General features: G+C 35.0%; 1 protein-coding gene across 2 annotated transcripts in view; it reads right to left on the bottom strand.

Annotated features, from left to right (window-relative positions):
* GLCCI1 (glucocorticoid induced 1) overlaps window positions 1-13840 on the bottom strand; it is a 101489-nt gene that overhangs the window by 22991 nt on the left and 64658 nt on the right. The window contains exons 4-5 of one of the 2 annotated variants that reach the window (XM_072764394.1): window positions 5962-6078; window positions 1144-1296 (exon numbers count right to left, since the gene is read on the bottom strand). In XM_072764394.1, coding sequence (XP_072620495.1) covers window positions 1144-1296; window positions 5962-6078 — 270 coding nt within the window. The remainder of the gene's footprint in view (window positions 1-1143; window positions 1297-5961; window positions 6079-13840) is intronic. The other variant, XM_072764395.1, reaches the window with a different exon arrangement.

Genomic DNA, 13840 nt, shown 5'->3' with positions numbered 1-13840 from the left:
ATCATTAAGAAACTAGAATGAAAAGACTACCCACAGAATGGGAGATATTTTCAAATCATACATCTAATAAAAATTTTGATCTAGAAAATAAACACTTTATTAAAGCATTTCTACAATAGTAAAAAGACAATCCAGTTTCAAAATGGGGTAAATGATCATTTAAATAGACAAATTCCCAAAGAAGATCTACAAATGGCCAATAGTACATGAAAAGATGCTTAGCATCTTTAGCCTTCAGGAAATGCATAGCTACATGATGAGATACGACTGGACACCCAACAGGATGGCTATAATAAAAAAGAGCTCCCACACCAGTAGTCTCACAACTAGGTATATCCTCAAGGGAAAAACATGTTTGCATGAAATCTTGTATATGAATTTCGTAGCAGCATTATTCATAATAGCCAAAAAGTAGGAACGAGACAATGTTCATCAGCTGATAACTGCTAAATAAAATCCATACACTGGGATCCCTGGGTGGCGCAGCCGTTTGGCGCCTGCCTTTGGCCCAGGGCGCGATCCTGGAGACCCAGGATCGAATCCCACGTCAGGCTCCCGGTGCGTGGAGCCTGCTTCTCCCTCTGCCTGTGCCTCTGCCTCTCTCTCTCTCTCTGTGTGACTATCATAAATTTAAAAAAAAAAAAAAAAAAGGAGGGTGCCTAAAAAAAAAAAAAAAAAAAAAATCCATACACTGAGTATTTGGCAATAAAAAGGACTGAAGTACTGAGAAATGTTACAACATGGATGGAACCTTAGAGACACTGTGCTGAATGAAAACAGTCACAAAAGGCCAAGTATTGCATGACTCCACTTCTATGAAATGTCTAGAAGAGGCTAAGTTGTAGATAGAGAACACAGATCAGTGGTTGCTGACGGCTAGGGTAACTGGAAGGAAATGAGGGCTAATTGCTAACGGATGCAGAGTTTCTTTCTGGGGTGATGAAAATGCTGTAAAATGGACTGTGGTGGTGGTTGCACAAGTGTGAATACACTACAAACCCCACAGAGTCGTACACTTCACAGGGGTAAGTTACAGGTATGCAAAGTAGCTCTAATAAGGCTGTAACCAAAAAAAGGACTTTTAAGACTAGTTCTGAATATCAAAGGGAAAAAAGAGAATTCAAACCCGGCACATAACCTTACCTTGGACACTTCCTCCTTCCCGTTATTTTCTTTAATGAATACCTTTTCTAACTCAGGACTTATTCCTTCTACATTGCAGGGAACACGCGAAACAGACGATTTTGGCACGGATATATTTGACAGCGGCATAGGGACTGATCTTGATCCAGGAGCCTACAAAATGTAAGATAAGATGGTGTCAGATTCTCTGTGGTAAAAAAAAAAAAAACCCAAACAAACAACAGCAACAACAACAAAAAACACAGAAGAAATCAAAGAGCACAGTAAACCTGAAAATGGAAACTCAAATGAATGGAGTTATTTCAACACTTCAAATACAATTTATAAATTCAGATTCACATACAGAAATTTAGGTTCTCATGTAAGAAGGTAAAAACTCTATAGAGTCCAAATAATCCTTTATGTCAAACTGTAAAGGTATTTAATGGCATAACATATACACTTTTTCAGTAGGGCAGCAGACAGAATCTTCTACACTGTTTAATTCTCTCTCCCTTTGCTGTTTTTACTGAAAAAGTAAAGTCGAAATCAAGTCAGTTAACTGGATCATGTGGCTTTACTGGACAGCTCCATGCCAGTATTTAAAAGATTTGTTTCTTTCACTGTTACAATTATCTTCTAGTATTTTTACTTCTATTTTGTCAACCATTTCAATAATGGTAACAATGTATCATGTTAAGTTCAATAACACTCACTTAACAGCATTAAGGTTGTTTACAAAAGTCCTCTGGAGGAAGTTCTCAAGAATTAACCACCTCTCACAGCAGTCACAGAGGGTACCAGAAAGCCTAAGGTAAGACTTTTTTTTTTTTTTCCTAATTCCAGTAGAGTTAACATACAGTGTTACAATAGTTTCAGGTGTACAGTATGGTGATTCACCACTTCTCTACATTTCTCAGTGCTCATCAAGGCAGGTGTACTCTTCATCCTCGTCACCTGTTTCACTTATCTGCCCACCTCCCCTCTGGTGACCATCAGTTTGTTCTCTATGGTTAAGAGTAAGACAAATGTTTGATGCTCAAGGAACTTAGACCACAGAAAGGAAATAAGAAAAATCAAGATGAACAAGTAAAAATAAAAACAATATATGATCACCATCTTATTTTGATTGATTAAAGTTGTTACATAGGATTCATAATCAGGTGGGCTGATTATTAACACATGAATAATATTTCCTGCTGTGCTTCTGCCCTCTGTGAACTGCTGCCTGCTAAGATCCTTTGTTATTGATGCATGAGATGTCTTCATACTAACGTAACTTTGTCATGCATGTGCTTTAGTAGCAGATATCTTTCTTTCAGTACTTTTATGGTCTTTCATATTTAAATATTTAATCTAACATGATTTACTTTTGTGTATGGTGTGAGGTAGTGTTTTTTTTGTTTGTTTTTTGTTTTGTTTTGTTTTGTTTTTACCTACCAGAGTAATCAAACTGCCAACCCTTATGATTCTATATTTGATTTTCTTATGGATTTCTATATTTGATTTGATTCTGATTTCATTTCCTTCTTAACAGATAATCCCTACACAAAGCTTGACTTTAATTGCTGATATTTTATAGTACATGTTGCTATCTTATAGGAAAAGCCTTTTCAAGTTTTCTTTTCTATTAATTGGCATTAGTTTTCCATATGACCCTTGAGAACAACTTTTCAAGTAACAAAACAATTCCTCTTAAAATTCCGTTGGAACTCAATCTGCACATTAATTTTGGGGAAATTGCTATTCGAAAAATATTGAGTCTTCCCTTCCTATACATGAATGTGTTGAGATTTCCCATTTAGGTCTCGATTTTCTATTTCATATTCTCAATAAAGTCTTATAATTAGCATATTTCTTTTAAGTCTAATTCGAGGCATTTAGTATTTTTCTTATATATGCTAACATGTTATTAAGAGTTGTAACATAACAAGAAACATTAATTTGGCGCCTGTCCTAGTTCCTGACACATATTTCCTAAAATTCTTGTCATTTCTTCAATGACAGGTATGCTAGGAGCATCTTTTGTTCCAATATTTTGTTTCTGACCCTGGAATGGGACCCAGAGCCCCTAAATCCCTCAAAATGTCCTGAGTGATAGAAGGAAAGAGTCCTCTATTCTAATGAGGTGACTCTTGATGGGCTCCTTGATAGCTTCAGGATGGGGACTAGTCAACAGAAAGATCAAGCTATGATTATAGGCTTGGGATTCCCAGCCGCACACATCATCCTCTGGAGAGGGCAGAGGGGCTGGTGAGTTAATAGTAGATCATGCCAATGTGATAAATAAAGCCTTCACAAAAATCTCTAAACATGGGTTCAGAGAACTTCCAGGCTGGTGAAAATGTATCTACGTGCCAAAAGGATGGCAGCACCCCAACTTCATGGGAGCAGAAGACCCTGCACTTGCGACCTTTCTAGACCTTGCCCTATGTACCTCTTTATCTGTTCATCTGTACCCTTTATTATATCCTTATAACAAAGCAGTAAACATAAGTGATTCCCTGAGTTCTGAAACCATTATAGCAAATTATTGAGCCTGAAGTGGTTGTTGGGAATTCCAGATGGTCAGAAGTACAGATGACAATCTGAGACTTGAAAATGGCATCCTGGGGGGGGGGGGGGGGGGGGGAGGGGCAGTCTTGTGCGGCTAAGCCCTTAACTGTGGGGTCCGTGCCAATTTCTAGTAGTCAGCGTTGTAACTAAATTCTAAGATGCTCAGTTGGTGTCGGGAGAGTTGGTTGGTATGGGAAAACTTCCCACACATTCAGTGCTAGAAGTATTCTACATAGAGGGTTCAGTGGTTTACCTTCATTCGTATGAAAGAAAACTACCGATTTCTATGTTTACATTTTATCTAATCATCTCACGAAGTTCTCAGTTTCTTTTTGTTATAATTATAAATTATAAATTATAAATTATAAATTATAGGGGCAGCCCGGGTGGCTCAGCGGTTTAGCGCTGCCTTCAGCCCAGGGCCAGATCCTGGAGACCTGGGATCAAGTCCCACATCGGGCTCCCTGCATGGAGCCTGCTTCTCCCTCTGCCTGTGTCTCTGCCTCTCTCTCTCCCTCTCTGTGTGTCTGTCATGAATAAATAAATAAAATCTTTTAAAAAAATTATAATCATAAACATAATTAAACACTGTACCATAATGAACTCTCAGGTGCACATTATTCAGCTTCAAAAATTACCAACGTCTGCCAATTTTGCTTCATCTAAATATCCATTTTTCTTCTGTTCTTATTTTAAAGCACATTCTATACTTCATACATCACCTACAAATACTGCAATCTGTATGGCAGAAAATTATTTTTACACCTAACTACAATCCCAAAAATTCAATATAAATTAGAAACATCTGCTTAAGTCTTTTTTGTTAGGTCAGAGGTCTTCCATAGATGCCCTGGGTTCTGACAAAAAAAGGTGCTTGAAATCAAAAGCTATAAGAATAATACATTGTTTCTACCAGATTAAGAAGAAAAGATAACGCCTTGTCTCTATAATTTTGCCTTTTCAGGAATTTAATGTAACAAAACATATACTATGTAGCCTTTTGCTTCTGACTTCTTTCACTTAGCATGATGTTTTTGAGATTCAACCATGTTCTTGTAAGTATCAGTAGTTCCTTCCTCTTTACTGCTGAAGAGTATTGCATGGATGTTATGAATTATTGTTTTATCCATTCACCAACTGATAGATATTTGAAATAATGCCTCCATGAACACTGATGTAGAAGTCTTGGTATGGACGTTTTTATTTCTCTTGGCTAGATATCAAAGAGTGGAATTTGGGGGTTCCATGTTCAGTGTACATTTATTAACTTCTTAAGAAAACGCCAAACTGTTTTCCAAAGTGGTGGTACCATTCTGTGTTCCCATTAACAACGTATGTCTGTTCTAGTTGAGCCACATCCTCACCAACACTTGGTATTGGTTATCCTATCAGTTTTAATGGTCTAGTTCATTCACTCTCATTTTCTAAATAAATAATCACATCATATGCAGATACTGTTTCCTTCTCTTACTGCTCTGTCTAGAGCCTCTAAACTATTAGCAAGTAATATCAATAATTATGTGCATCAATGACTTGATTTTTAACAGAAATGCTTTCACTATTTTATTGTTAAGATCTCCCTACATTTGCAGTTAGTCACATTAGGAAGTGTCCTATTTTTACCCAGTTATGTTTTTATCGCATAGGAAAACTGAGTTTTTATCAAGTGTTATTCTACTTTGACTTTCTGAGGCAATTAACTAAACTAACACCTCTCTTAATGCTGAATCATCCTTCTGTTTCTGAAACACCCTGACTAGATTTGTTTTGATTCACTAATTGGGTTTCTTTTTCTATACTACTGTATTTGATTTGCTAAAATTTATATCAATATTTTAAGTGAATTTGGTCTAAAACAGCATTTCCCAAACTTATTCCACAGGAAATATATGTTCCTGGGGGAGGGAAGAGGGAAAAGACCCCCAACAGAACTTTAATCCACAATTTCTTATGTAAAATAGGATAAGTATATATAAAAAAATATAAATGGGTATTATTGGGAAGACTAAATGAGATCATGCCCATAGTTGCTTAATACATGAACGAGCTAGGATTTTAGTATCAATCATCCTTAAGACGACTACACTCTGTTATGTCTATTATTAAGAGAAAATGACATACATGGAGGAGGAGAAAACTTCTTGCAACAATTTAACAAGTAGTAGTAATTTAGTAGAGCTAGGGATTTATATTATTAATTTTTAATCCTAAAATAATGGATTCCTCCTTTATAATGAACTCTTTAAAAGGAATTATTCAAATGTGGACAAGAAATTAGCCTACCTGAGTGTGATTGATTGTTATATGGTTGCCATGAAGAGGTGACTGACGATCTTTCTCCTTAGTGTGCCGACTACTCTGTTTACTACGTTGTAGTTGCTGCCTCAGTTTGGCAATCTGCTTTGGGGAGAGGGGAGGAGAAATAAGATGAGAACAAAAGTGAATACCAGCTTTTAAGTACTTCTTATTTTATTTTTTTGGATACTAATAAATAATTTTCCCTCAAAGGTTTCACAAAGAGAATATTTCACTACATGATTTATTCTTCCAAGTTTCTAGGATTAAAACTATTGGAAATAAGAGGTACAGACTTCCAGTTATAAAATAAATAAGTCATAGGGATGTAGAGTACTACACAGGGAATACAGTTAATAATACTGTAATAACTATTTTTGGTGACAGAAGGTAGCTACACTTGTTCTGGTAATCATTTCATTATGTATATAAATGTTGAATCACTATGTTGTCCAACTGAAACTAATATATCAACTATACTTCAATAAAAAAATAGGCTACAAATGCTTCACTTTAAATAGTGCTTTAAATTGCTTCACAATTTAAATAGTGTTTTGGTAAACATGTAGACTAAACTTAACCACATTATTTCAGATTTTACTCTTGTACACCCAGAATATCTTCTCCCTTAAACACTTTTTATAAGGCAAAAAACTAGTATTTCACATGTCAACTGATTAAAGTCAAAGCCAATATATTAATACAGAGAAGACATTAGTTACTAAGTTCCCATCTTACACAAACAAAATGCACCTGGATTATCAATTACTAAACAGTTCAAAATTGTAAATCTTTTGGTCGTGGGGAAAATCAAAGTATTTAGTATTAGCAACTTACTTGTACTGAATATCTCAGTACATATTACTCTTTCATCACTCAACTTTTATTTTACTTTCTAGCTCTATTGAGATATAATTTTGACATAGTGTCACAGGAGTTGATTTGATATCTTTATATATTGCCAATGATGCCACCACAGCATTTAGTTAATACTTGTACCCCACCACATAATTATTTTTTTGTAGTGATAACAGTTGAGATTTACCCTCTTAGCAGCTTCTAAATATACAATACAGTATTATGTATTATTAAGTATAATCAAAATGCAATACATTAGATCCCTAGAAGTTACTCATCTTATAACTGGTAGTATGTGTCTTTTGACCAACTCCAATTTGCTCCACCCTCCAACCCCTGGTAACCACCAGCACGCTATTGTTTTTATGATCTCAACATTATGTTTGAACATAAACATAAAACATTATGTTTTATGATTTCAAACATATGTTTTTATGTTTTTATGATTTCTTTTTAGAACCCACATACAAGTACTATCATACAATATTTGTCTTTTTTTAAAAAAATATTTGTCTTTCTCTGCCTCACTTATTTCACTTAGCCTAATGCCTTCAAGACTGATCCTTGTTGTTACAAATGTCAGGATATCCTTCTTCCTCATGGCTGAATAACATTACAGTGGAGATATATACACATACACATAGACTACATCTTCTTTATTCAGTCATTTGTTGATGGACACTGGCTTATAACTTTTAGAAACAAATATAACTTAGAGTGTATTCTCCTAAGTGGAATGGTAAGGCTCCCAGGTTTAAGAGAAAAGTCATTATTGCAATATGGCTTGAAATTCATTAAACTACTGTGTATTTGCCAAAAGAATACAACAACACTAATTCAAAGGTATACGTGCACCCCTATGTTTATAGTAGCATTATTTACAATAGCAAAACTATGAAGTAGCCCAAGTGTCTGTGTATAGATTAATGGATAAAGAAGATGTGGTATCTATACATACTGAAATATTATTCAGCCATAAAAGAGAATGAAATCTTGCCATCTGCAACAAAATAGATGGAGCCAGAGAATATAATACTGAGCTACATAAGTCAGTCCGAGAAAGACAAATACCATATGATCTCTCTCATATATGGAATTTAAGAAACAAAAGAAACAAGCAAAGAAGAGAATGAGAGACAGACAGACAAATCAAGAAACAGACTCTTAACTATAAAAAACAAACTGATCGTTACCAGAGGCAAGGTGGTTGGGGGATAAGGAAAACAGGAAATGGGAATTAAACAGTATAGTTATCATGATGAAAGAAATAATAATTAAAAAAAACACAACAAGATCACATATGCAGTCGAATGCATGTGCCTGGCATGTGATAAGGGTGTACTGAATTTTTGCCCATTTCTGGTTTGGAGCAATGGCCCCCACACAAAGTCAGTTGGAATCATCTGTGAAACTAAAAACAAAACAAAACAAATCCCCCCCCCCCACCAAACAAAACAAAAAATCCCTTGAACTCACAAAGTCCTGACAAACACAGATCCCTGTGTCTCTCCCAGACTGATTTTTGTGATTCTGTGTAGTCTCTATGCATCAGCATTTAGAAGCCCTTGGTCCAGAGTGAAGTTACAAAAATGCAACCCCCAGAGCCATCTCCAACTGCACAGAGCCCACAATGCCAATATTAGCAGATAAGAGGATTCTATCCTAGCACGGTGAGCCTTAGAACTTATTGTGGCAGAATAAACTTCCTCAAAATTAAATATAAGCTCAAAAACTGAAACATAAGTATTGCCCGGGGGTAAATTTCAAACAATCAATTTATATTAAACACCTACCTTGCTGGAATTCAAAAAAACTAATATATTTTAGATGATGTATAATCTGCTTCAAATATACCAGACCAGGAATAAAACATGCCTGAGCATCTTATAAGGGAATAATTAGCAACTTGGAGGAAATTATTTAATATTGGCATTATTTTCTTTGTAGAAAAGATGACATCAATCAACTAACAGCTATTTCTTGAACACCTATAATGAGCTCAGTTTTACCTTACCTACTTGGGCAAAGTGTAAACACAAAGTCTGTAGAATATATTGATTTCCTCAAGGACATAAAGGAAAAATACAGTGTACTGTAATATTAGCTAAATACTTACCTCGGATAACCATGGCAATAAAAAGCAAAACAGACAGTTGCTACTAAAGCCTATAAATGCTCAAGAGGAAAAGTATATAGGTTGCTAGAAAACCTCATTTTACCAATGGCAAACAGAAGACAAACAACGTGAAAGGAAATAAAGCATCTTTAAGATGGAATGCTTTATGTCCTTTCTTTTATATTAAGATCCTTAGATTCCTTCAGTTGTTGGTTGTGTTTGTTGTTGTTTAGGTTCCTTCAGCTTTATAAAGCTCTTTGTAGCTTATGGATCTCTTATACCATGTTGTTGCAAAGATACACAAGTAAGATTATCTATGTTAATGTTTGTGTTCCCTGTTCTCTGTTGAAATAACACAATTTTCTTCTAGAGAACATTAATTTTCATGAGAAAAGGAATCAAAATTAGTAGGTAATCATAAATCAGGACATATTATTCTCTATGATAAAAAGTAAATAGGATTTCAAATTGTACAAGTCATTTAATTAGGACAGAGGTATAAAATTAAGTGCTTTCTGAATATTAATGATGTTTCAGTGTTGTTTCAAAACTGGCAAGAGCTTGTACAGAAGAGCCTATAATGCCTAGAGATTAATCAAGGCAATTTGTACTTTTTCTTTCTAAAATAATCTTCAGAAATAAACAACAATAATCTGAAAATTGATCAATCCTAATCACCCTATTTTTTTTAAAGGCCTTAAGAGAGCAAAATAAGCCAGAAAAGTTTTTGTTCTTAACTGTCTTAACAAATCTCTGAAAACAAACAGCATCCACCATGGTACACATATGCCTTATTTTGTCTGGATTACCCAGTTAAACTGTGCAACCTTACACTTTTCACAGAATACTACCCATCTCTGAAATATTACATAGCTACATTCTTGTTTTCAATGTAGTAGAGATTAGGGTAAAAGGGAACCATCTTCCTAAATGTATTTACTCAGATTACAAATTCTAGTTAAGAACTATGTAAAATGAAAGCCAGATACCAGAAGTCCTCCTTTGCTTCAGAACAAGGTGGTTCCTGTGCTGTTTACAACCTCATTTGGAAGACAGACAGACCTACCTAACAACTCCAAACTCTCTCAAATTCCATAGTTTTGTCATGCTCAAGAGCCCACAGCCATCTGAAGCCAGTATAGAGTTGACCTGAGAACCAGGGGGAAGTAGACACAAAGTCGTCTCTGGGAGGAAGGGGCAAAAGGAAACTGTAATCCCCCGACTCCGCACACATCCATCCACCCACCCCACCTCATCCACAGCTCTGAAGCTCAGCCCAAAACAGCCTCTGCAGGCCCACATCCCATCACACTGCACAGGAGCTCCTGGTCCTCACTTCCGTGGACCTACCACCCCGGGTCAGTCTGATGAAATGCCCACACAACCTTCATTTACATTAAGTTCTACTGACTGGACTTCTTAAACTAAACTGTAGATTCATCCAACTTTGTGTTTCTAAGTATTAATTAGCTACTCTGTGGCCTTGGAAAAAAATTAGGAATGGACCTTGAGGGTATTATGGTAAGTAAAATAAATCAGCAAAGAAAAATACTGTTTGATCTCATTTATATGTGGAATATTAAAAAAAGATTCATAGAAACAAAGAGCAGATTGGTGGTTGCCCAAGATGGGATAGGGGACAGGAAATGGGCAACAGTGGTCAAAGAGTACAAACTTCCAGTTACAAGATGAGTAAATTCTGGAATGTAATGTATAGCATGGTAACTACAGTCAACAATACTGCAATTTGGAAGTTGCCAGGGGAATAGAACTTAAAAATTCTCATTGCACAGATAAAAACTGTAATTATGCAAGGTGATGAATGTGTTAACTAAGCTTATGGTGATAATCATTTGCAATATATCCATGTATCAAATCAGTATGCCGTATATAATTTAAACCTACACAATGTTATATGTCAATTATAGCTCACTAAAGCTGAAAGAAAAAAAAGAGGGAAGGAGAGAAGAACCTCTTTAAACATGAAAGGAGTTTCAAGCACATGAGCTCCAAAGTTTAAAAAAGCCAGGGAATAAGTGTCCCTGGGTCGCAAAGAAGAAATAATAAGGGTAGAGAGAAGAATTAGCATAAATACAAAGAAATGACTAAAACATTTGTGACACTAGATGAAGAAAAATCAGACCCCTCTTAAAATCTGAGAACTAGGAATACATTTCATTGTAAATTTTTGGAAACCTAGTTAACATCACCCCTATTCATTTGCTATTTCTGTCCTATTAGTTTCCCCCACTATTGTTAAATTTAAAAACAAAATAAAACAAGACTCAGCCTCAAAAGACGGGTTTGAGTACCTTTGCCTCTGATAGTGAAAGGAAAAGAAAGATTTCTCACAATGAATTCTACTTCAGAGTAGGCTGGGGAAATGAGAAATCTTAACTTAAAAGGACTAAGAGGTAGCAGTAGGAAAGGAAGCAGTGTCCTGGGGCTTTGGGAAAAGAAGAAAAAAAAAATGAGAAGCCACTTGCTTTTACGTAAATCATCTCATTTTAAAATAAAAGTATGAAATAGGTACTATTATCATCCCCATTTTATACATGAGGAAAACTGAGGTAGAAAGTTAAAAAGCTTGCTAAAAGTCACACAGTTAAGTGGTGAAACAAATATTTGAACTTAGGAAGTAGAATTCCAGAGTCTGCTCTCCTAACCATTATTCTCTATTGCCTAAAGAAATAAGTTAATAACTTACAGGGAGACAACAAAATCTTAGAAAAATGTGACAACAGCTAACCTAACAACAACAAAAAAAACCTGAAACAACTACAAAAAGATACTAACCCAGCAATTTTTTCTGAAAATATAGTTTGAGAAGTCATGAATTTCAAGCTGCCATTCCCTTTTATATGAAACAAAGGAATATGTGACAAACTTTAGTGTTTATAAAGATCAAATGTCTCAAAACAAAGGTTCCGCAATCTAAAAACAAATTTTATGTATTATATCCCTTGTCAGTGTTCAAAGGAATTTAAAATGCAATAGTACCTAATGTAACACTAAAAATAAAAATTTAGAACTTCTTACAATCTTTCCATAAATACAGATAATTAGTTATTTTCTGTTGTTTCAAAGTGCCAATAGGCAAACCCTAACGGACTAATTCCTATTCATTCAGCCCAATGAAATGAACACAGGCATATGCATGCACAAACATATATAATAAGGAACACAGATACAAGCAAAGAATGTATACATGGATAGGTCACCTGCATGCATCTCAACCCTTGCATGCCCATAGACAAGATATGCCTTGCCCACCATGTGCAGCCTTACACAAACCCGCTAACCCAGGAACAGACAAAGATACTCCCACATACAAATTCATCCCCAGATACAGCTAGCTTTGGGACCTTACATGTAAGGTTTAATTATAAGTATAAGGAATTATACTTAGAGCCACCAATAAGGAATATTTGTCAACAGAGGCATGTTAATAACAATGCCAGACTAACAATTAAAAAACATTTGGTTCACAAACTCACCTGATCCCATAAGTTTATTGTATTTACTTTACAGGTGAGGACACATTCTCAAAAATAAAGTACCTTTTCCAATGTAATGTAACACAGCTAATAAGTGGCAGATTCAGTCCTCTAGCTTTTAATTTATAACCTCTCCCTATTACCTACCAACACTGTGGGAAGTAATTCTATGTTAATGTTCAACTGCAAGTAATTACCAGTCCCTATGTATTAGCTCATAATCTACAACTGCTTTCCAAAGCTTTCCAAAGTAATTTCCTTTCTTAATGTTGAAGAATTGCAAGATGAACAAAAATTTGATGAAGCCGTTAACATACTAACCTACTCATCAGTGTCTATTGTTTTGACAAGCAGTTTGTATGACCTTAAAAATTCTTCTTATTGGAGACAATTTTAAATAATGAAAAGATATCTTTCTAGTTCAATTTAATATGGACTTAGACTCTATTGGATAAATATTTATATTTTTTAAAAGTTTATCACATAATTCTTTTGAGTTCAAAGGGATAATCAAAATTCTTCAGACTCTTGTCTTTTAGGTCCAGAGAAAACATTACTGCAATTATTTCTCCCTGGTATAATATGTTAGAAAAATTTTAATATCAAAAATTAACAAAATGTTGAGGCAGAAAGTATATAAGGAAACTATTTTGCTTACTTAAAAAAGGAAGACCACATCCATAATATCTATTTATATGGTTTGATTATATGTGAGAAATATCCCTAATCATTTCACTTACCACTCCAGATGGTTCCATCTAAGAAAAGCTATCCTACTAATCAAAGAAAAGCTTATTGGTGAGATAAGGAAACAACCCATGCTTTTTCCGTATTTCCACTGAAGGTCTTAAGAATGGCAAATCCACCTTTTTCAATTTATCTTTATCAAAACCAGAAATAGTAAAAAAGAAAAAAAATATGTGTGTGTATATATATATATATATATATATCAAAACAACAATACAACAATATTATTTATGCTCTTTCTTATAATGCACCCTCTGGGATAAAGAGCAGGTTTGCTAACTGCTTACTATAAAAATAGTCGATTCCCCAAAGTTCTGTATTCCTCTCTTATAATGTGATCTACTTTATGTGCATGAATCCATTTGGGTTCTCCCCATCACCCCATGGGATTTGGTTCAGGAGAAATAAGGCAAACTTGATAATCTTGATACTTGCTGTGCTGGGAATAACAAAGTCCACTGTCTCTAATCCAGGCATTTCATGCCTTCTGCCAGCATCCACGAACAGTAAAAGGCTAATTTATTACACTGTAAGTAGGAAAAAATAAAATCCCAGACCTGAGAAGGAATACTTCCTCCTTTGCCTCAAATGAAGAGAAAGGAATTTTTATGAAGCAACTTGGAAAGATCGATTTATGTTCCCTACAGAT

Source organism: Vulpes vulpes, chromosome 7 (assembly GCF_048418805.1).
Source record: "Vulpes vulpes isolate BD-2025 chromosome 7, VulVul3, whole genome shotgun sequence".
NCBI classification, from domain to species: domain Eukaryota; kingdom Metazoa; phylum Chordata; class Mammalia; order Carnivora; family Canidae; genus Vulpes; species Vulpes vulpes.
This window is presented reverse-complemented; position numbering and strand designations above follow the sequence as displayed.